This window comes from Schistocerca cancellata, chromosome 8, assembly GCF_023864275.1.
Source record: "Schistocerca cancellata isolate TAMUIC-IGC-003103 chromosome 8, iqSchCanc2.1, whole genome shotgun sequence".
NCBI classification, from domain to species: domain Eukaryota; kingdom Metazoa; phylum Arthropoda; class Insecta; order Orthoptera; family Acrididae; genus Schistocerca; species Schistocerca cancellata.
The window spans coordinates 461,186,193-461,207,974 of record NC_064633.1 but is presented as its reverse complement, the minus strand read 5'-3'; the positions used below and the strand labels follow the sequence as shown (position 1 = coordinate 461,207,974).

At 37.3% G+C, this 21,782-nt stretch overlaps 1 protein-coding gene across 3 annotated transcripts in view; it reads left to right on the top strand.

Moving 5' to 3' along the window:
• Positions 1-17,984, top strand: part of LOC126095246 (FHIP family protein AGAP011705) — a 223,759-nt gene extending 205,775 nt beyond the window's left edge. For all 3 annotated transcript variants that reach the window (XM_049909998.1, XM_049909999.1, XM_049909997.1), the window contains exon 13: positions 12,258-17,984. In XM_049909998.1, the coding sequence (XP_049765955.1) occupies positions 12,258-12,260 (3 nt within the window). In that variant the 3' untranslated portion in view covers positions 12,261-17,984. The remainder of the gene's footprint in view (positions 1-12,257) is intronic.
• The last annotated feature ends 3,798 nt before the right edge of the window (positions 17,985-21,782 follow it).

Genomic DNA, 21,782 nt, shown 5'->3' with positions numbered 1-21,782 from the left:
GATACAAAGAAAGTAAATTGGAAAAAGAAAACGCTACATGGCAAGCACTCGTATCATCTAACACAGCCACACATCGATCAAGATGCATCCAACACATGCTAAGAAAAGGCAATATATACAGTGAGATGGAAGGATTCATGATTGCAATACAAGATCAAACAATAAACACCAGATATTACAGCAAGCATATTATTAAAGATCCGAATACCACAACAGATAAATGCAGACTTTGCAAACAACAAATAGAAACAGCAGATCACATCACAAGCGGATGCACAATACTAGCAAATACAGAATACACCAGAAGACATGACAATGTAGCAAAAATAATACATCAACAACTTGCCATACAACATAAACTAATAAAACAATACGTTCCCATATACCAGTATGCACCACAAAATATACTGGAGAATGATGAATACAAATTATACTGGAACAGAACCATTATAACAGATAAAACAACACCACATAACAAACATGACATCATACTCACCAATAAAAAGAAGAAATTAACACAACTAATCGAAATATCCATACCCAATACAACAAATATACAGAAGAAAACAGGAGAAAAATTGAAAAATACATCCAACTGGCTGAGGAAGTCAAGGACATGTGGCATCAGGATAAAGTTGACATTATACCAATTATACTATCAACTACAGGAGTCATACCACACGATATCCACCAGTACATCAACGCAATACAGCTACATCCAAACGTATATATACAACTACAGAAATCTGTAATTATTGATACAGGTTCATGGTGTGGGTTCCTGTAGTCATGTCCTAGTTCATGAACCACGGGCAACGTATGAGTGGCCAAGTAAGTGGTCCCGACAGTCGGGATACCAGTTACTTTGGAATAAGGCTGGGCATCTCGGACATATTCTGAGTCGTGGTCACCTTTGTGCTCATACGGCAAAGACTATCAAATCCACCGGTTAGTCCCTCAGCCGTTAGGGGTAAAACCCAATGGGACTCGGGGCAAGTAAGGCTAGCAACCTGCTTCCCTGGTACTTTAAATATGATGCTGGCAACAATCAGAGCAAAATGCCTCGGACCTTTGGAGGTGACGGAGTCCCACCTCTAAGTGACAAACCAGGGACTCCTAAGATACGACTTGGCAAACAAATGGTAATGAGATGGGGAGCTATTAATACCAATGGGGGCTACTCTGGGAAGAAGGTAGAGCTCGCAGAGGCTGCAAGTAAGATGGGGCTGGACGTTTTAGCTGTTAGTGACATTCGGGTAAGGGGTGAGAAACAAGAGGAAGTGGGAGAATACAAGGTCTACCTGTCAGGAGTCAAAGCAGGAATAGCACAATGGGGTGTAGGGCTTTACATCAGGAAAGAAATGGAACCCAGCGTAGTTGCAATAAGGTATGTAAACGAACGACTGATGTGGATAGATTTGACGGTGTCTAGCAAGAAAATTAGGATTATGTCAGTATATTCGCATTGTGAAGGGACAGATCAAGATAAGATGGATAGTTTTTATGACGCACTCAGTGATGTAGTTGTTAGAGTAAAGGACAAGGACAGTGTTCTGCTCATGGGTGATTTTAACGCCAGGATTGGAAATCTAACAGAAGGGTATGAGAAGGTTATGGGTAAATTTGGAGAGGATATGGAGGCCAACAGGAACGGGAAGCAACTCTTGGATTTCTGTGCCAGTATGGGCTTAGTAATCACAAACTCCTTTTTTAAACATAAGAACATTCACCAGTATACTTGGGAAGGCAGGGGAACCAGATCTGTCATTGACTATATAATAACAGATCAGGAATTCAGGAAGGCTGTGAGGGACACATGTGTATTCAGGGGATTCTTTGATGACACTGATCATTATTTAATCTGCAGTGAAATTGGGATTGTGAGGCCGAAAGTGCAGGAGGTCAGGTCCATATGTAGGAGGATAAGAGTGGAGAAACCTCAGGATAAGGAAATCAGGCACAAGTACATAACAGCGATCTCAGAAAGGTACCAGTTAGTTGAATGTAGTCAATTACAGTCATTGGAAAAGGAATGGACAAGGTACAGGGACACAGTACTAGAAGTGGCTAAAGAATGTCTTGGAACAGTAGTGTGTAAAAGTAGGATGAAGCAAACAGCTTGGTGGAATGATACAGTCAAGGCAAGGCAGCCTGTAAAAGGAAAAAGAAGGCGTATCAAAAATGGCTACATACCAGAACCCAGGTAGACAGAGAAAATTATGTTGAAGAAAGAAACAAAGCCAAACAGATAATTGCAGCATCCAAGAAGAAATCGTGGGAAGACTTTGGAAACAGGTTGGAGACTATGGGTCAAGCTGCTGGAAAACCATTCTGGAGTGTAATTAGCAGTCTTCGAAAGGGAGGTAAGAAGGAAATGACAAGCATTTTGGACGGGTCAGGAAAACTGCTGGTGAATCCGATGGATGCCTTGGGCAGATGGAGGGAATATTTTGAAGAGTTGCTCAATGTAGGTGAAAATACGATCAGTAATGTTTCAGATTTCGAGGTAGAATGGGATAGGAATGATGATGGAAATAGGATCAAATTTGAGGAAGTGGAAAAAATGGTCAATAGGTTGCAGAGCAATAAAGCGGCTGGGGTGGATGAAATTAAGTCGGAACTCATCAAATACAGTGGAATGTCAGGTCTTAAATGGCTACACAGGATAATTGAAATGGCCTGGGAGTCGGGACAGGTTCCATCAGACTGGACAAAAGCAGTAATCACACCAATCTTTAAACATGGAAACAGAAAAGATTGTAACAACTACAGAGGTATCTCTTTAATCAGCGTTGTGGGTAAAATCTTCTCAGGTATTGTTGAAAGGAAAGTGCGAGTATTAGTTGAGGACCAATTGGATGAAAATCAGTGTGGGTTTAGGCCTCTTAGAGGTTGTCAGGACCAGATCTTTAGCTTACGGCAAATAATGGAGAAGTGTTATGAGTGGAACAGGGAATTGTATCTATGCTTTATAGATCTAGAAAAGGCATATGACCGGGTTCCTAGGAGGAAGTTATTGTCTGTTCTACAAGATTATGGAATAGGAGGCAAACTTTTGCAAGCAATTAAAGGTCTTTACATGGATAGTCAGGCAGCAGTTAGAGTTGACGGTAAATTGAGTTCATGGTTCAGAGTAGTTTCAGGGGTAAGACAAGGCTGCAACCTGTCTCCACTGTTGTTCATATTATTTATGGATCATATGTTGAAAACAATAGACTGGCTGGGTGAGATTAAGATATGTGAACACAAAATAAGCAGGCTTGCTTATGCGGATGACTTAGTTGTGATGGCAGATTCGATTGAAAGTTTGCAAAGTAATATTTCAGAGCTAGATCAGAAATGTAAGGACTGTGGTATGAAGCATCTCCAAAACGAAAGTAATGTCAGTGGGAAAGAAATATAAACGGATTGAGTGCCAAATAGGAGGAACAAAGTTAGAACAGGTGGACGGTTTCAAGTACTTAGGATGCATATTCTCACAGGATGGCAACATAGTGAAAGAACTGGAAGCGAGGTGTAGTAAAGCTAATGCAGTGAGCGCTCAGCTACGATCTACTCTCTTCTGCAAGAAGGAAGTCAGTACCAAGACTAAGTTATCTGTGCACCGTTCAATCTTTCGACCAACTTTGTTGTATGGGAGCGAAAGCTGGGTGGATTCAGGTTACCTTATCAACAAGGTTGAGGTTACGGATATGAAAGTAGCTAGGATGATTGCAGGTACTAGTAGATGGGAACAATGGCAGGAGGGTGTCCACAATGAAGAAATCAAAGAAAAACTGGGAATGAACTCTATAGATGTAGCAGTCAGGGCGAACAGGCTTAGATGGTGGGGTCATGTTACACGCATGGGAGAAGCAAGGTTACCCAAGAGACTCATGGATTCAGCAGTAGAGGGTAGGAGGAGTCGGGGCAGACCGAGGAGAAGGTACCTGGATTCAGTTAAGAATGATTTTGAAGTAATAGGCTTAACATCAGAAGAGGCACCAATGTTAGCACTGAATAGGGGATCATGGAGGAACTGTATAAGGGGGGGCTATGCTCCAGACTGAACACTGAAAGTCATAATCAGTCTTAAATGATGATGATGATGATGATGATGTTCAATTACCCGAAAGTTCCTAAATGCAGTGTAACATATACTGTACAGTTAAAAGGAAGTCACGCTTGATCAGGGTCCGCGTCACTTTCCATTTTTAACCAGACATAACGTTTGAGAAAGGAGAGAAATAATAATAATAATAATAATAATAATAATAATAATAATAATAATAATAATAATAATCTTTCCTCGGAAGGACCACCACCAAGTTAGTTTTCAACTTGAAAACCAAACATGATGATAACACAAGGAATTAATCCACTACCCCGAGCACCAGTGACAAGGCTGGGTTTACCTGGTCATCGGATTCTGGGGGACCAGGAGCATCATGTTCCACCTAAGGTTGAGAACCAGACGACATCCAGATTATTACACACAAAACAAAGACACTTCATCGGTACACTTAATACTAATACTCTCTTCAAACTGGGCAAGATCAAACAACTTAGAGACGTGCTGCAAAAATTCCAGATCAAAATCCTTGCAATCTAGGAAAAACAATTTACAGACGAAAACCATTTTGACACAGACAACTACAGGATCTACAAAGGAAAACCAGCAATTAAAACTAATGAGAAAGGTCTCAAACAGTTTGGTACAGCATTTGTAGTCCACAAATCTACCAGCGACTCTGTCATTGACTTCCAGTCTGCCTCAGAATGTATATCAACGCTCTCCATCAAATCGGCCAACAAAGCATATACCTTGATCAACGCACACGCACCCACAAATAATTATAACAAGAAGAACCCCCAAAAAGTGGATGACTTCTGGAATGACCTTGAAGAGACGACAAACAAAATTGCCAGACACCATGTAATAATCTTGTTAGGTGACTTAAACGCACAATTAGACAAAGAGAAAAAATACAGGAAAATCACCAGAATCCCTGCAGCTCACAAGAGAACTAACAAGAATGTGGAAAGATTGATAAACTTTTGCGAAAATTTTGGCCTCGTAATTATGTCACCACAATTTAAAAAACCCAACAAGAAACTGTATACTTGGAAGTCGCCCATCACAATGTTGGGTGAATTCCAGATAGACCATGTGGCCATCTCCAAGAGTAACACAACAGAAATTCTGAATGTGAAAATGAGAAGAGGATTTTTTGAATCAGACCACCATCTTCTACAGATAAAGACCAGATTACAACCTAATAGAAAAAAGGCGAAACTAAACAAAGTGCTGAGACCAGACCCTGAATACATAAAACTCAAGAAGGAAAACATCTTACAGGAAATCAGTCAGACAAACACAACAAACTGGACAGAACTTGTGGGCGTCCTCAAATCCGCGATGAAATTGGGTCAACCCCCAAGAAGGAGAAAACACAAGTGGTGGAATATAATATGTGACCAAGCAATAGAAGAAAGGACCAATGCCTGGAAAAACTTCAATAGTCACAAAACATCAGAAAAATGGCAACAATTTCTAGTAATCCGAAAACAAAAATCGAAAACAATTCGGAGGTAAAAAAGAAATTATGATAAACGGCGACTAAATGAGATAAAACAAGACTTTAAGAAGAACAACACCAGGAATTTTTATGAGACGTTTAAAGAACATATTGCAGGATATCAGCCACCCAATCTTTGCTTCAAGAAACCGGATGGTTCACTAGAAATTAACACGAAGAATAACAACCAAATCCTCGCAGACTATTTCAACAAACTTCTCAACTGCGAAAGACCCACAGAGGATATTCACTACCAGACATCTACACCAAATCCCGACGCTAAACCACCAACCATCAACGAAATAGCAGAAATTATCAAGACAGTGAAAAAGAATAGAGCCCCAGGAGAAGATGGAATTATTGCAGAACTATGGAAGTTAAATGATGAAGGATTAACAGGAAAAATCCACAAAATCATATTAAACATTTGGGAAACAGAACAGATCCCTTCTGAATGGAAATGTGCACTCATCTGTCCACTCCACAAAAAAGGGGACAAAACGTGGACCAAAGAATTACTCGTGCTGGTCACATATAAAATCCTATCAAAAGTTCTCATGAATAGTTTAGAAGAACAAGCTGACCCACAAATAGGAGAAGACCAGGCTGGTTTTCCCAAGGGACGATCCTGCATAGAACAGATCTGGAATCTGAAAATGATTCTCCAGATGAGAAACACCTGAAACACAGTGGTCACTTTTGTAGATTTTAAAAAGGCCTACGACTCAATAGACAGAGTAGCACTCTGCAACACGCTGAAAGAATTTAGCATTGACAGAAAGACAAGAGCAATCGTTCGGCAAACATTAACTGACACAATCTCCAAGGTCAAATTTATGGGGGATATCTCTGAACCATTTGAAATCCAAACTGTAGTGTGACAGGGTGACGGACTTTCACCATTACTCTTTAATATCATTCTTGAAAAAATTATCAGGACATGGGAAAAAGAAGTCAAAGGAATTCAAATTGGCATTAGAAAAGATAATAGATTCAATGTGAAGTGTTTAATTTTTGCAGATGACCTTGCAATCCTCACAAATAATAGAAAAGAAGCCACTAACGCCACAGAGAAGTTACACGAAATTGCTCAAAGAACTGGCCTGCAAATTTCATGTGAGTAAACCCAGTATATAGAAAGAGTGCCACAAGACAAATTGCCTATTGTGACAACCCATGGGAAAATCGTACAAGTACCACATTTTAAGTACCTGGGAGAAATCATCCAGCCATCAGAGATCAACCTAAAGGCCAATGAGGAAAGAATAAAAAAACTACAGAAAGCATATAAACTCATGTGGAACTATTATAACAAAAAGTCCATATCCATCAACGCAAAACTGAGGCACTACAACACTGTCGTACTTCCGGAGGCACTGTATGCATCTGAAACAACACAAATAAGTGGGCAAACTAAAATTAAAGAAATAGAGAAACAAGAAAAAAAAATTCTCAGTAAATTTTTTTGCCCGATACAAGAGCAAGGAACCTGGAAGAAGAGACCAACATCAGAATTATATAAATACACAGACATGAATACGGATACAATAAGGAAAAGAAGAATGCAGTTCTATGGACATATCCACAGGATGAATGAAAACAGAATTTCAAAGTGAATTCTTAAAGTCGTCAACTCAGGCAGGGGAAAAACAAAACGCATTAAAGAAGTTGAAGAGGACCTCAAGACAAGCATACATAACAGTAAACGATGCAGAAAATAGAACTGAATTCAGGAACATCATCAAAAAACATAAATCTGACACCACAACACAGAAGAGACCAGGACGCAAATGGACAGCGGAGAAAGAAACAACACAGTGAACACATGAAGAAAATTTGGGCTCAGAAAAAACATAAACAATCATCATAAAGGAATTCAAGTTCAAACGCTCTCTTTAAATGGGAATAATCAATAATAATAATAATAATAAAACTGTTTAAAACATTATGTGTTCTTGTTAACGATGACTGTTGACATTCCATTCCATTGCCAACTACTTGAAGCGTGTTCCTGTGAGGATTTCTCATATACTTGAAGTTATTGCACAGTGATATGGAATGGTGACAAAGAGTAGTAATGAAGAAATTTCCAGAAGCAGCAAAATGTTATGTTACGGAAATGATGATTAAACTCTAAAGCCTAGCTGAATTCGTAGTAATTACCAACAAGTGATATGGCAACCCAAAATTTCAGCTTGACCCCTGAAAACTAGAAAAATAAAACTTGATCTGACATATAACAAAAATTAGTTCTGGGAAATCTGAAATTTCGGTCCGGAAAACTTCGAGAAATCTTTTATTGCATATGTAGCTATGGTGTGAGCTTCTTGCATGTTGTTTTGATACTACTTCCTTTCTTCCAAGTGTAAGTGCTATTTTCTATTATTATGTGATTGCTACTTCATTTATCTGGTTTTGTCGTGGACATTGCCACCATCTCTGAGTCTGGAATTGATAATAAAACCACAGTTAACAAAGAACTGCATCTTGCAAAAATTTGCAGTGTGTCCACAAGCTGTGATATAAATTCATGAAGGTGATTGATAAATGTGTGTAGAAAGTTTCATTTGTGCAATGTTTGTTCAGGGTAATATTTGGAAATGTGCAATAGCTAAGGGGCATACATAACAGACACCATAAGACAACTTCTGTGTATCCCAAGCTCTAGCCAACTTGGCACTATGCTGGACAAAAGTGGGGAACAATGGCAGATTACTTATAACTTGTGATGAGAGATACCCATCTTGTGTGATGGGAAAAATTGCTGATAAACTTATTTTTTTCACATTTACTTTCATCAGCATTTAATAAATGCAGCACCATCTCACGCAAAGCCTTGTCATAGTTTGTGTATTCTTCTGATATCCTTATGCATTGTATGCAAGTAATGAAAACAAAGTTACATACAGTAAGCAAGTTTAAAAGAAAACTGTATAAGCAGCTTCATAAAAGCTACGTCATATGTATGCAAACTATAAATCCAACTTTATAATAGCCAATTGACTTGATACATTGTATGCAGAATTGTTTCTCAGTTGTTCAACATCACATTGTACACTTTCATGGTGCTGTATTTTCATCTGTGGTTACTGTTTTGGGACATTCTACACATGGATCATATTGAGAAGTATGGTCACATTTGAATCCTTTTTACAGTTTTGGGTGCATCTACAGTTGTGAGTAACTGTTCAAAACACTTTATTTAGACACTGTGTACCATTTTGCTTTTTTCATGAAACAAATATGTGCCGCTACTTTAAAAAGTTACACAACCAAATTCACAGATCATGTTGACACTATGTAAGCACTCTGTATTGAAGCTGTCTTTTAATAAGTAGAAGGTGAAAGGAAAGTTGTGAGTAGAACAACTTGTATAACAGAACAAATGCAATGATGTGAACAGAATTACTGTATCATGTACTAATCATAATCTTTCACAGTTTGCAGCCCTTGGCTAGTCTGTTTAAAACATAAGCGTCTCCATCTTTTCCTGTCCTGCCACCAAGTTTCTCCCTTCACTTTGTCCTAGCCTGCTCCTCTCTTCGCCACACATTCCTTCACCCCAATGATCCATCAGTGTGCCATATTGTTTAGGTCTCTTGCCTCCTATTCTGTTGTCTTGTGCACAGGCTTCTCTTTAACTATTCACTGTCTCATTCCTTGTTCTACTGAGGAGGGTAGCACAGGGGTTAGCACACTGGCCTCACATTCAGGACAACAATGGTTCAAACCTGTGTCCAACCATCCTGATGTAGGTTTTCCATGAGTTCCCTAAACCGCTTCAGGAAAATGCTGGGATGGTTCCTTTGAAAGACTACAGCCGACTTCCTTCCCCATCCTTCCCTAATCAGATGGGACTGATGACCTTGCTGTTTGGTCCCCTCCCCCAAATCAAGCAACCAGCCAATCAGTCCTTATTCTGCTCATTCTAATTAGTCATATTCTACGTCTTTAAAATTTGGCTTGCAAACCTGTTTCCTGCTCTCCTGCCTTTTCTTCATTACCCACAATTTTGATGGATACATAAATATTGGAGCGTTATACACTAGGTATAACATTGGCGTCTATTTTGGTGGTACATCCTTTCTCCAGATCAGATTCCTTAACACTGTGCAGGAATCCATGTGCTTGCCTCCCCCTTTCACTGCTGTTATCATTCCTTCCATAACCTTCTATGACACTCCCAAGGGTACTTGAAACATTCCACTTTCTTTAGTACCTGCACTCTAATACTTGTATCCATTGCTTCCTCTTATTCTTCAAAGTCACCATCACTTCATACTTCTTTGCATTAAACTTCAATCCATGCAATCCCACCACATCTTCCCATTCATTTTCCAATCCTCACGCCATTAAATTATCTGCAAACACCATTGCTTTCGTATTATCATTTCCTCTTCAATCTGCACTTGTGTCACCTCATCCATAATGGTGATGAAAAGTACAGAGAATAGTGCACTCCCTTGCTTCAGCCCTCTGTCATCTCTCCTCCTACTTTTACACAACTCACACTTCCTTGAGTCATTTCCTTTATTCTTCTTTTTATTCTTCTTGTAGTCAACTTTCCAATCCCCCCTCCCCTTTTTTTTTTAAGAGTCTCCAAGATGTTACTTTTTTCACTCTATCATACACTTTCTCAGTGTCCAGGAATGCAGCTACTAAATCCTTTCCATATTTTTAGTGTCTCTCTTGGAGCCACATTACAGTAAAAATCGGACCACTGTTGACCTTTCTGGTCTAAACCCATCTTTCTCAGTCCTCCTTGCCCACTAATTCTGACCCTATGATTCCTGGCCCTATGATTCCCATTTTCCATTCTTCAGGTGTTCTCCTTTCTTTCCATACTGTCACATGACCTGATAGAGCCAAGTCACTCGAACAATGCCAGCTGTTCTCACCATCTCCTCACTTATTTCATACAATCCTGCTGCTTTTCTTCCTTTTATGGTCTTAATCGCTTCTGATACTTCAGTCTAGTTTAGGTCCATCTCTGCATCCTCTACATTCCACAGCTACTCATTTTTCTCTTTCATATTTCAATTGGGGTTCAGTAGCTCTTCAAAATATTCGTTCCACATCTCACTCGCATTTATTTTTAATTTTTTTTCTTCTCTGATGGGCCAACTAAGGACCACCTCCCAATTTAAATTCATCATTTGATTCGTTGTTCTATTCTTTTCTTTTAGTATTTTTTAATCTGGTCACTATGTTTTTTCCTTACCATCTTCTGACAACTTCAGACCAGTTTCTTTCCCACTCTCCTACCTTGTAATACTTCCATACTCAATGATTATTCTCTAATACTTATTTGTCAGTTTTTTCAGCTTTTATATTATTTTTTCTAAATTCTTGTGTGCTTCGTAGATTCAACTTGTTGACCTCTTTATTGATTATCATGACTTTTCCATCCTGTATCTCTTCATATCCTCAACCATTCCCTAGAGGATCTTCTTACTCCCCTCACTGTCCTCTTTCACCATTTTGCCCTCTCTTCTATCCAATTTCTCTTCTTTCCTGCTACCACTCTTTTAGCCACTGTCCTCTCAGTGCATTGTTTTCTTGTTTCCTCATTTATTTCGTGAAAACATATCTGGAATGCTGTTGAACCTTCCCAATTCCTCCTCTACTGACCGAGCAGCTGCCCTGCACATGCCTTCAAGAGCCTAAATTCCAACTTCTGCTAATACAGGATGATTCCATGATGATGATACAAACTATCAGGGATGATGGAGAAGGAAAATGTATTAATTTGAGGTATGGGACTCTTGTGTGAAAACCCGAGCTGAAAGTTACAAGTGAAGATCATTCTGATGCCTCTGACTGTGGACCTCTTCTACTTCAAGCTCTTTGCTTTCCATATTTTGGGAGGGGTTAATGTGGACCAAATCAAGGAAAAAATAAACATGGGCTCCAAATGCATACCTTAATAACTATGAGTACATGCTCAGTATATGTGACATGTTTCACAGTAGCAAAGGTGAACGAGTGCTCTTAGCTCCTAAGGTATGCACTTCTGAGCCCCTGTTTACTGGATATTTTTCCTTGTTTTGGTTCACTACCACCTCTCAAAATATGGAAAGCAAAGAGTTTGCAGTAGAAGAGGTCTGCTGTCAAAGATATCAGAACGATTTTCACCTAACATTATACTCTTTTGTTTCTGGCCAGGCTCCCTTAACTGTAATTGAAAACATTTACCTATTTATTGGGTCAACACGCTTTAACATAAGACTACATACTTAATATCTTTCTCCAGTCAGTAGTAACACTACTTGTATTTCAAAGCATCAAAACAGCCCATTGTATGAACGATAATTCAGATAAACTACAAATATTCCATTGTATGACACTTCTTATGTATTTGTTTTTGCACATAAGTAATAGTTTAAGTGCTGTACTTAGTAGTCCTAATATCAAGTGAGTCCAGTCTGCTTGTTAGTAACTTTGCAGCTCCACAACTCACAGCAGACTGCTCTCCCCATGCACCCACCAACTCTTATTTTTGTAGCCACATTGCTGGTCACATCAAAAGCTGTCATTTGACACTGTTTATTGCTTGCCTGATAGAATGTTAGTGGAAAATGTTGTTACTAGTCCTTCTTCTACAGAAACTTGAAATGTGTAGGTCAGTTTTAATAGATCTCTGGAGAAAATATTTTTTTGGTTAGTGTATAGTTTTGAAATGGTATTTCTCTGTTTCAGTGAGAATGCACTCAGACGTTAACAGAGAAGGAAGCTTGCCACGTGAAACAAAATATGTAAGGTGCTGATTATTTGCTGTATTTTAAAATGTTTATGAATGTTAAGTACCTTCTGGCAGAATATTTATTTCTACAAGTGATAAAGTTGATATTAAAGATGACAAAGTAAATGTACAGGTTATTCTAATTTAAAACTGATTAACTGCTCATAAAAATATATATTATATTATGTGATATGCTATAATTTTTAAAATAAACAACTCATCCTTTGTAAAATATCGTTACATTTTGTGTTTTAATGAGTTTGAAGTGTGATTCTAGAAAATGACCTATCTGTACGTCTTGCCATTACAGATGTTGCCCTGTAAATAATGGTGATGAATTAATGTTTTGCAAGATTCGAGTAAATTTTGAATGTGTGTGTTTTAATCGGGCTACAGCAGACTGACAGAAATATGTAAAAATTAAAAGGCTTGTTAGTTTTCGAAGTGTTGAATACCTTATTGCGGTGAAATGTGGAGGGAAGGATTTTAAGAACTGGGACTTTGTATGGAATATGCACAAACATTATCTAGTATGAAACTGCTTGCTTTCTGTCAGTGTGCTGGGAGCTGTTACCATCAAATGGGCTGAAGTTGATGGGTTTTGGGTTTTAAATTTAAAATATTTCTGAAACTAATAAAATTAATATATTAGGTTGTCTTTCAGAGTTTGGGTATTGAGCTCTAGTAATAAACATTTTGGTCTTTACTGCTTTTTACTCTAACAGATCGTAAAATTAAAAATACCTGATTATCTGTTATGCAATAATTGTGGGTTGTTTATGACTCTAGGCTGGCTTTGATTGCTCTGAAACTGTATCAGTAATTGAAAAATAAATCTGCCATAATAATTAAAGTTAATACTAACTCCAGAGTAATGTACAAAGAAAGTTTAAGGACAAAAAAGCAGCCACAAATTTGCTTTATGAAATTTCAGAGAAACACACACTCTTCTTCATTAGCACTAAAAGCTGTCTGACCAGCGTGTGTTTTGTCATGATGACTGTGAATTGTGTTTACGGGTTCCTTTGGGAATTTTATAGCCTTGGATAACCTAGTTAATGCTTATTTTTCCATTTAAAATTTCAGTGGAACACAGTTCTAAAACATCCAGACTGTATTTCTTCAGTTCACCCTATTCATTATTATACACATGCAGTATTTTCACACTGATAAGTCTTACAATCTTAACAGTATGAGGCAACAAACAGTATTAGGCACAAACAGAACTGCAATCTGTATAGCAAATTCATAAGTTAACATACAGATATTTGCAAGAATGACTTCCTCACTCCACCACTAGACTGTTAAGACATTTGTTGGTGCATCCACTGTGTCACATTGTTGCTGTGTTCATTATGTTACATTCTTGATGCATTCACGAATGTTTGTTCTTAAAAGAACTGCTTGAGAAAAGACAGTCAAGTCCATCCTGATTTCACCAAGAATTTGCAAAGTTTTATTTATATGTCTATAAATAGGTAACAAAAATAGATTACCTTTTGTTATTGCTCTCGTTGTCATTGTGAAGGACCAGTGCAGGGTATACACAAGATCTAGGCGCACAAGTTGTTTTGTGCCAGTAACACAAATAAAAGTTTCAGCTCAGTAAAAAAGTTAAAAAAGTCAGTGCTTCTGAAAAGATTAGTATTCAGATAGAAATTTGCAATATTGTACATCTAGCCATTGACATGAACAGTAAATATAATAACTAAAGTACAAGAATTTTAGTCACCAATGTGGAGTTAATTCAATATAAAATGTTTTTTGAGCTTCTATGGTCAACTTCAGCCCAGTCATCAACTTCACCCCATTTGGTGGTATATACATATTTTAGCCACCTTTATTGGTTATAGTTTACTTCTGGACAGTTCTCTTGTTTGTCTATGACTGTTCTGTTTACTTAGATTTAGTACATTGTTTATGTATTTAATGAAGTAAACATTTAACTTGAAAGTGTTGGTAATCTGTGTTGTGATACTTCATTGCCATTATTCATTGTTTCTTTATGTGAAAATGGATTCCTCACCTATATTTAGTGGAAAATTTGTTGCCCTAACATCATTAACTGTTGCCTTCAGTAGTGCAGATTGTATATTCTTTGGAAAGTTATTTTTAAAATGTTAAGTGCATCTATCTTTGAAATTAATGGCAGGATATTTTAGAGTTGTTATGTATTATATCATAGGCAGAATTGTCTTAGAATCATGGAATAGTATCAAAGTGTGTTGTGATGCATAAACAAAATATTTATTTTAGGACAGACTACAGCATAAAATAGTGATGGCGAAGTTACCTTGAAATATCTGAATTATAGTTTGACATCTTCGGAACACAGAATGACATCTTATTGAAGACAAATTTTAGGCTGACAGAGGAAATCAAGATTTTTCGGTTACTGTGGGTATTTTCTAGAAAGATTAAAATGTTTATGTACTAAAAACACCAATGAGAATGAGTAGCAGAAATTTGTAATAATACTGATGTTTTAGTACTATCTTGTATGGAAATGTAACTTTTTCCATTTCATTAAAAAGTAATGCTTTGATGCCCATCCTGTAATTCATTCCTGTTACATAATGTTTTCTTGTTTATTTATTATTTTTTGAAGAGAAAACAAAGTAGGTGTACATGTTTTAGAATTAAATATTGTGTACTCAGTACAGTAGTGTGACATAGTTTTAATATTATGAATAATATTAAAACTGTTACACGCTACACCATGTGGCTATGATAGTATTTGTGGACCATTTGTATTGGAGATAGTTCAAGTCCTGATAAGTTGGGCCACCAGTTTATATGTTTTATGAAAGCAATGCATTAGTGGTGAAAATGTGTAATTTCTATATTGTACCTCTTACACTTGGAATTTGAATATGAGGTGCCAAATTTTCTGTCCATGCTACAACCATGCTGATGATAAAGTGCTGAGCTTTGAAAGCTTTTTTAATTACGTATGAAGATGTGAAACTTCCAGAAATATTAAAGAGCATATTTTGTGAAGAATTTTATTATTGGAAGCAGGATTTTAGTGTATTGTATTATTGTATTTTATCTTGCTATCTGATCTGTTTGATTTCCATAAATCATATGTAGGCTCATTGAACATGGGGTAATCAGATTACTGTGAGCGAACTCAATGTACTGCAAGGAATATAATGAAGTGCAGTATAGGGATCACATAAGTTCAGTTGTTAGACATGTGCAGCTCAAGCATGTACACTTTTCCCCATTTTTAAAGGAGTCTGCTGGTAGTCATGTATTTCCCGGTGGGAGGTGGATTAGAATATTGGTGATTTTTTAAATTTATTAGGGTAACCCATACCCGTGGAAATTGGACTGCAAAATATCTAGTTCATGTGGTGACCATGGTAGTGATATTACCAGATTCCTCTAGAGATTATGTTATCATATTTTGTATATGTGTGTTTCATTGTTTTCAGAGCCTTCTTGTAGTATTGTTGTTACTGCATTGACGCACACGTAAAGATAATACAATAATATTTCTGATTGGTGATACGTCCGTATTCAGTAATTTGAATAACTGAGGGTTCTCAGAATTGTAAATAAGAATTCAACCATGTTATCTTGTGAAAATAATTTATTTCACTATCTTGGACTAACAGAACCCCTGTGTTTCCGTGGTAAACTTCGATACCATGTAAGAGATTTGTAACAAAAATACACAGTTGTATTTCTTTGTGTCAGCAAAATACAGAAACTGTTGGGTTTCCTTGTGACAGAGCGGCAGTTGCTTTAGTGTGATGTCTAATCGTCTGTGTGAAACTACACATTGCAGTAGACAGTTTACTTCACTTTGGATGGTTGACGCTGTAAGACTGTGTTTATTTCGCAGTGAAGTTAATTTTAACATTTCTGTAATAGACCTTCAATCAAAACGATTCAATATTGAAAATTTTTTGAAATAGAAGGTCCTGTTAATTCAATTTTGAAAACTTCAAGGTGCTTTACTTTCTTATTTTTGGTGTGATTATAGCTTTATTAAGCACACAGGTAACAAAACACATGAGAAGAAGCATGTCTGTTGTAAAAATCCTTTTACTGGCAAAAAATATTTTGGCTTTGAATACTGTATACATACACGAATTCATATGAAATATTCGTCTTTTTCATTATAACCAGTACTATGAATGTCATTGTGAAGTTTCTTTACATGTGCTGATAGTATTGAGGATTTGGTGCTGCTGCAGTCCAGATGAACTTGCCATCCATTGTGTAACTCTGTAATAAATTTTACTATTTTGCTATGTATTTAGTGCACATATTTGTAGCTGTTAAAGTTACAAATGACTCTTCATTACTTGGTGTAAAGAAAGTAGCAGGAAGTCCTCAAACCATGTATCACTGTGAATTTATTTTACAGTTTACATTTAACAATAGCAAGGTTACTTGACTATTGTGAGGAACAGGATTTGTCAGTATGATGATAAAATTTTTACTGCTGATTTGGATATTGATGGAAATGCACTAACATCATTGTCTGTTTGTTGTTGATATTTGGAATGTTGAGTAAGAACAAATATCATTTGTACATATAACAAATAATGCTAACAACTTTACTTTAAATTGTACCTGATCAAATATGGTGCTGCATTTATAATCTCTTTGTAGCACCTGTGCCAGAATTTCCTCAAGTAGTATATGTCAATTTTCAGATACCAAAAGATAACAAAAATCTAAAATAAATAATAATTCATGACTTGTTTAAGATAAAGCAACTAACCACCTATTTCACTGTTTGCACAGTTTCACATCTCCCAAATGACATAAGTTTTTATCTTTTCTTTGTTTAGGGTGTTTTTCTTTCCATCTCTACTGTTTTAATGTTAACGGCTTTTGTGCTTCTTGTCTGTGAAACTGACCAAGAATATTTTAGAATATTAAAATGGACGTTGTTTGTAATGGCTTTTGTTCTTTAACCTATCATTGAGTTACCAGAGAGCCTTGCAAAATGTATACATTGTGATGCTTGTATTGTTTTTAGGCATCTCTTTGTTTGGCAACAAAAATTTTTCACTGATAGCATACTTACAATAAACCATGCACAAAAATGACAAGTTCTTAAAATACAACAAACTCTGTTAACATGTAAATGATGCTGTGCCAAATTAAAGTAAAAATGATTAATCCAACTTTTCAGGACAGTTTAGCTATTTATACGATCCTGTCTCCTCCTCTTTTCACAATGTGTGAATCAGTTCTGTGAGACTGTTCTTAAAGTGGAACTAGTTGACCGTCCAAAGAGACATCTGATCTCACACAGGTACGTCCCCATACAGAGCTAAAGATTTGACTCACCTAAGTTTAATTGGGTGGGGAGAGTCTTGTCCTGTTTTTCTGGCCTAGTGTGAATTTAAATTATGCTGCAAAATAATTATATTTTGGATGATACAGTTATCTGTGATGAGAATCTCCCAGTTTCCTTTATGTTGTTACTTGTACATATGTCTGTCCTGTTACTTTAATATTTTTGAAATTTACGTAAAATTCTAGGATTGTTTTGTGCCACTGTTCTTGTGATTGTTATTTGAATGTACAAAATGCAGAAAATGGAATAAATAACCTTTATTATCGTAAAATAATGTTAAATCAGTGTATTCGTTTTCTAAAGTTGTGACATAGCATCGTGGATTCTTCCCATGCAGTAAGCTTTTTCTACTAATAAATAACCAACTGTTTTTCTAATTTTTATCTTATTTTCAATACATTTATCTGTTGGCATGTGACACCTACATGACTATGTCTAGATCTTATTTAGATTTAATTTCATGTGAATTTCTTGCCCAGGATATTGTTTTGGTTATTCTGTTTACATTGATGTAATTAGTTTTCATTAGAACAATCATAATTTGAAAATATAATTAATGTCAGTACAAGAGTTTATCACATACACAATCCTCAGAGCTAATCAGCATATTGAAGAAAGGTGACCCATACCAACAGGAAATCTGGCAGTCCCACTTTCCTAAAATACTTGGAATTACCCGAAACTAATTAATTGAAGAGATAATGAAAATTTAAGTTATAAGCTGCCCCATTATCCATCATAGGTTTCATTATAACCATTGTAAGTTTCACATAATTTAATATAATTAGCAATACAGTGCTCATACATTAAACAAGGGTCTTCACATGGCTTGAGAATAATAGTGTCCATGTATTTTTCTAAATTTCTGACCAGAAACATTTTCCATCCAAAACAGTAGAATCCAACCTAAACAATTTCCAAAGCATAATGTGCTTTACAAAATAACAGTTTCTCTTATGCCTGTCTATAAGTTGTGCGACATCACCCAAAATTGGTAAAACGCTCACAGGGAAAACCTAGGTTGGGTGCACCCTCAGTGTTGGCTCGCGCGACAGTCATAAATGTTCTGTATCTGAAAAATGCAGACCAACATCCATGAAATATATACAGGGTGTATACGACCTGGGAGATCCAGGAAAAACCCGGGAATTTTTTCATCCGGGAGAAAACCGGGAAAAACCTGGGATATTTTTAGAATTCTAGGAATTTTTCATTGTTTTAGTTTTCAGTTAAATTTTTGTAATTTTGACTGGTAAGAACTGATACTCTAACAAAGGATATTACTGTATCCCATTACTTCAGAATAATACTTCAGCAATAAAACACAAACGAGAGAAAAAAACGATAATAACTTAAATTGCAGAGAAAATACGCCATATACAGCAATGACACACAATGCTCATGCAAGCGTCTGTCAATTGAAAATGTGTCAAAGGCTTTAGGAAGACTTCATAACAACAAATTGCCATGAATGAGCGTGAAGTTGCAACTGTTTACATTAAATTTGTTTTAACAGCTACGCGCTGGCTCTTGTGCATGCGCAGTTGATTCACGTTTGAGTAGTAGATTCTCCCGCTTCTGGCTACAGGAATGCCGCTGTTGGCTGTGCAAGCAGCTAGATGCTACCAGGAAAAAGGGGGTGCCATATTCATATTCTTGAGTAAAAAAACTTGTTTCACAAAGCGCCTAGCATCCAGCGCACGTTTGTCTATCGATTATTCGTATGATTCTGAAATGCTTCTCTTTTGGTTTTTGAACATTTTTGAACACATTTTAAGTTGATTTCTGAATGAATCATAAGTTGACTTTTGAATGTGTACATGATGTCTCTGTCAGGAGAATCCTCCTCACATCTAGAAATAAACTTTCCACAGACAAAAGGGGATATGGGGCTATACAAGCTGAGCGGAGTAAGGCCGAACGGATGAATGCCAATCGCTGTCTGATTATGTGGTTGACTGAGTTTGCGAATGATCAGCGTTGTTATAAGTACTAGCGAAATTCATAGATTCAGACTACCAGAATGGAAATAAACGACTGACAGGAATAACAGGTGAGAAAGATTAATATTATTTTCTCGGTATATTCAGGAAAATGAAATTTTGACAGAAAATTTTTGGCGGGACCGCTACACTATTGAGGACCAGTAGTACAGTCCCCGGCCAGCAGCCGCTTAAGTTCTACTCTGGAAGTAATGCGGAAAACATGTTTGATCGAATACGTAATAACACCTAACCGGAAAATAATCGCGGGATAACTAAACCTGTGATTCTTGCAGGGTTAGTGCAGTTAATCGGCCAACAAATTTTGACAATGGTGGGAATAGCTACAGAATTGGTGATGACAAGATTGATTGTTAGAATGAGGAAGGAGAAGAAACGGGGACATCACACAAATTATGGAACAATAAGACGATTCCAAATGTGTATAAAAATTTCATAATACTACTTTTAAATCTCATGCTTGAGAAGCTGGTGTGGATGAATGGAAATGTGAAACTATTTCCTAACATTCAGCTTTTTGCTTGTAGTAGGCCTAATAGGCATTTGATATTGGTACTTCAAGGATTATATTCTGTCGTGTTATAAAAATGGCCATTGCGCCAAAACAGTTTCGTTTATTTGGTGTGTTATAAAATTGCTGCCATATTAGAAAGACCTATTTTGTTTTATCTAGCAGACAGTGACAAAAGAGACGTAATCAGATCGAGAAACCACACAAGTCATGGGTATTATTTGTATTAACAGCTTTTTCAGTATTAGATAACAACATTTCGATTTTTCATGTAGCAAAACGTTTGGCGAACTTTGATGACGTAATAGATTCTTTCGCAGAAAGGAAAGCACGCCATCTAAAGCTGCAGCAAGGTTAGAGAGAAAACAATGTTAGGAGCTAAGGTTTGAAGAAATGTGTAATTTCTTGCTTATCTCTTGTCAGTATTGGTTTTATTTATCCTATCCCATGACTTACCAAACGGGAAAGCGCTGGTAGATAGGCACAATAAAAAACACACAAACACACACACAAAATTTGAAGCTTTCGCAACCCCCGGTTGCTTCGTCAGGAAAGAGGGAAGGAGAGGGAAAGATGAAAGGATGTGGGTTTTAAGGGAGAGGGTAAGGAATCATTCCAATCCCGGGAGCGGAAAGACTTACCTTAGAGGGAAAAAAGGACAGGTATACACTCGTGCGCGCGCGCGCGCACACACACACACACACACACACACACACACACACACACACACACATCCATCCACACATATACAGACACAAGCAGACATATTTCAATATATACATATATATATATGATATGGTTATAATAGAAGGAAACATTCCACGAAGGAAAAATATACCTAAAAACAAAGATGATGTGACTTACCAAATGAAAGTGCTGGCAGGTCGACAGACACACAAACGAACACAAACATACACACAAAATTCAAGCTTTCGCAACAAACTGTTGCCTCATCAGGAAAGAGGGAAGGAGAGGGAAAGACGAAAGGATGTGGGTTTTAAGAGAGGATATATTGAAGAGCAAGTTCCCATCTCCGGAGTTCGGATAGGTTGGTGTTAGTAGGAAGTATCCAGATAACCCGGACGGTGTAACACTGCGCCAAGATGTGCTGGTCGTGCACCAAGGCATGTTTAGCCACAGGGTGATCCTCATTACCAACAAACACTGTCTGCCTGTGTCCATTCATGCGAATGGACAGTTGGTTGCTGGTCATTCCCACATAGAATGCATCACAGTGTAGGCAGGTCAGTTGGTAGATCACGTGGGTGCTTTCACACGTGGCTCTGCCTTTGATTGTGTACACCTTCCGGGTTACAGGACTGGAGTAGGTGGTGGTGGGAGGGTGCATGGGACAGGTTTTACACCGGGGGCGGTTTTTAGGTATATATATATATATATATATATATATATATATATATTTGTGTGTGTGTGTGTGTGTGTGTGTGTGTGTGTGTGTGTGTGTGTGTGTGTGTGTGCGCGAGTGTATACCCGTCCTTTTTTCCCCCTAAGGTAAGTCTTTCCGCTCCTGGGACTGGAATGACTCCTTACCCTCTCCCTTAAAACCCACATCCTTTCGTCTTTCCCTCTCCTTCCCTCTTTCCTGATGAGGCAACAGTTTGTTGCGAAAGCTTGAATTTTGTGT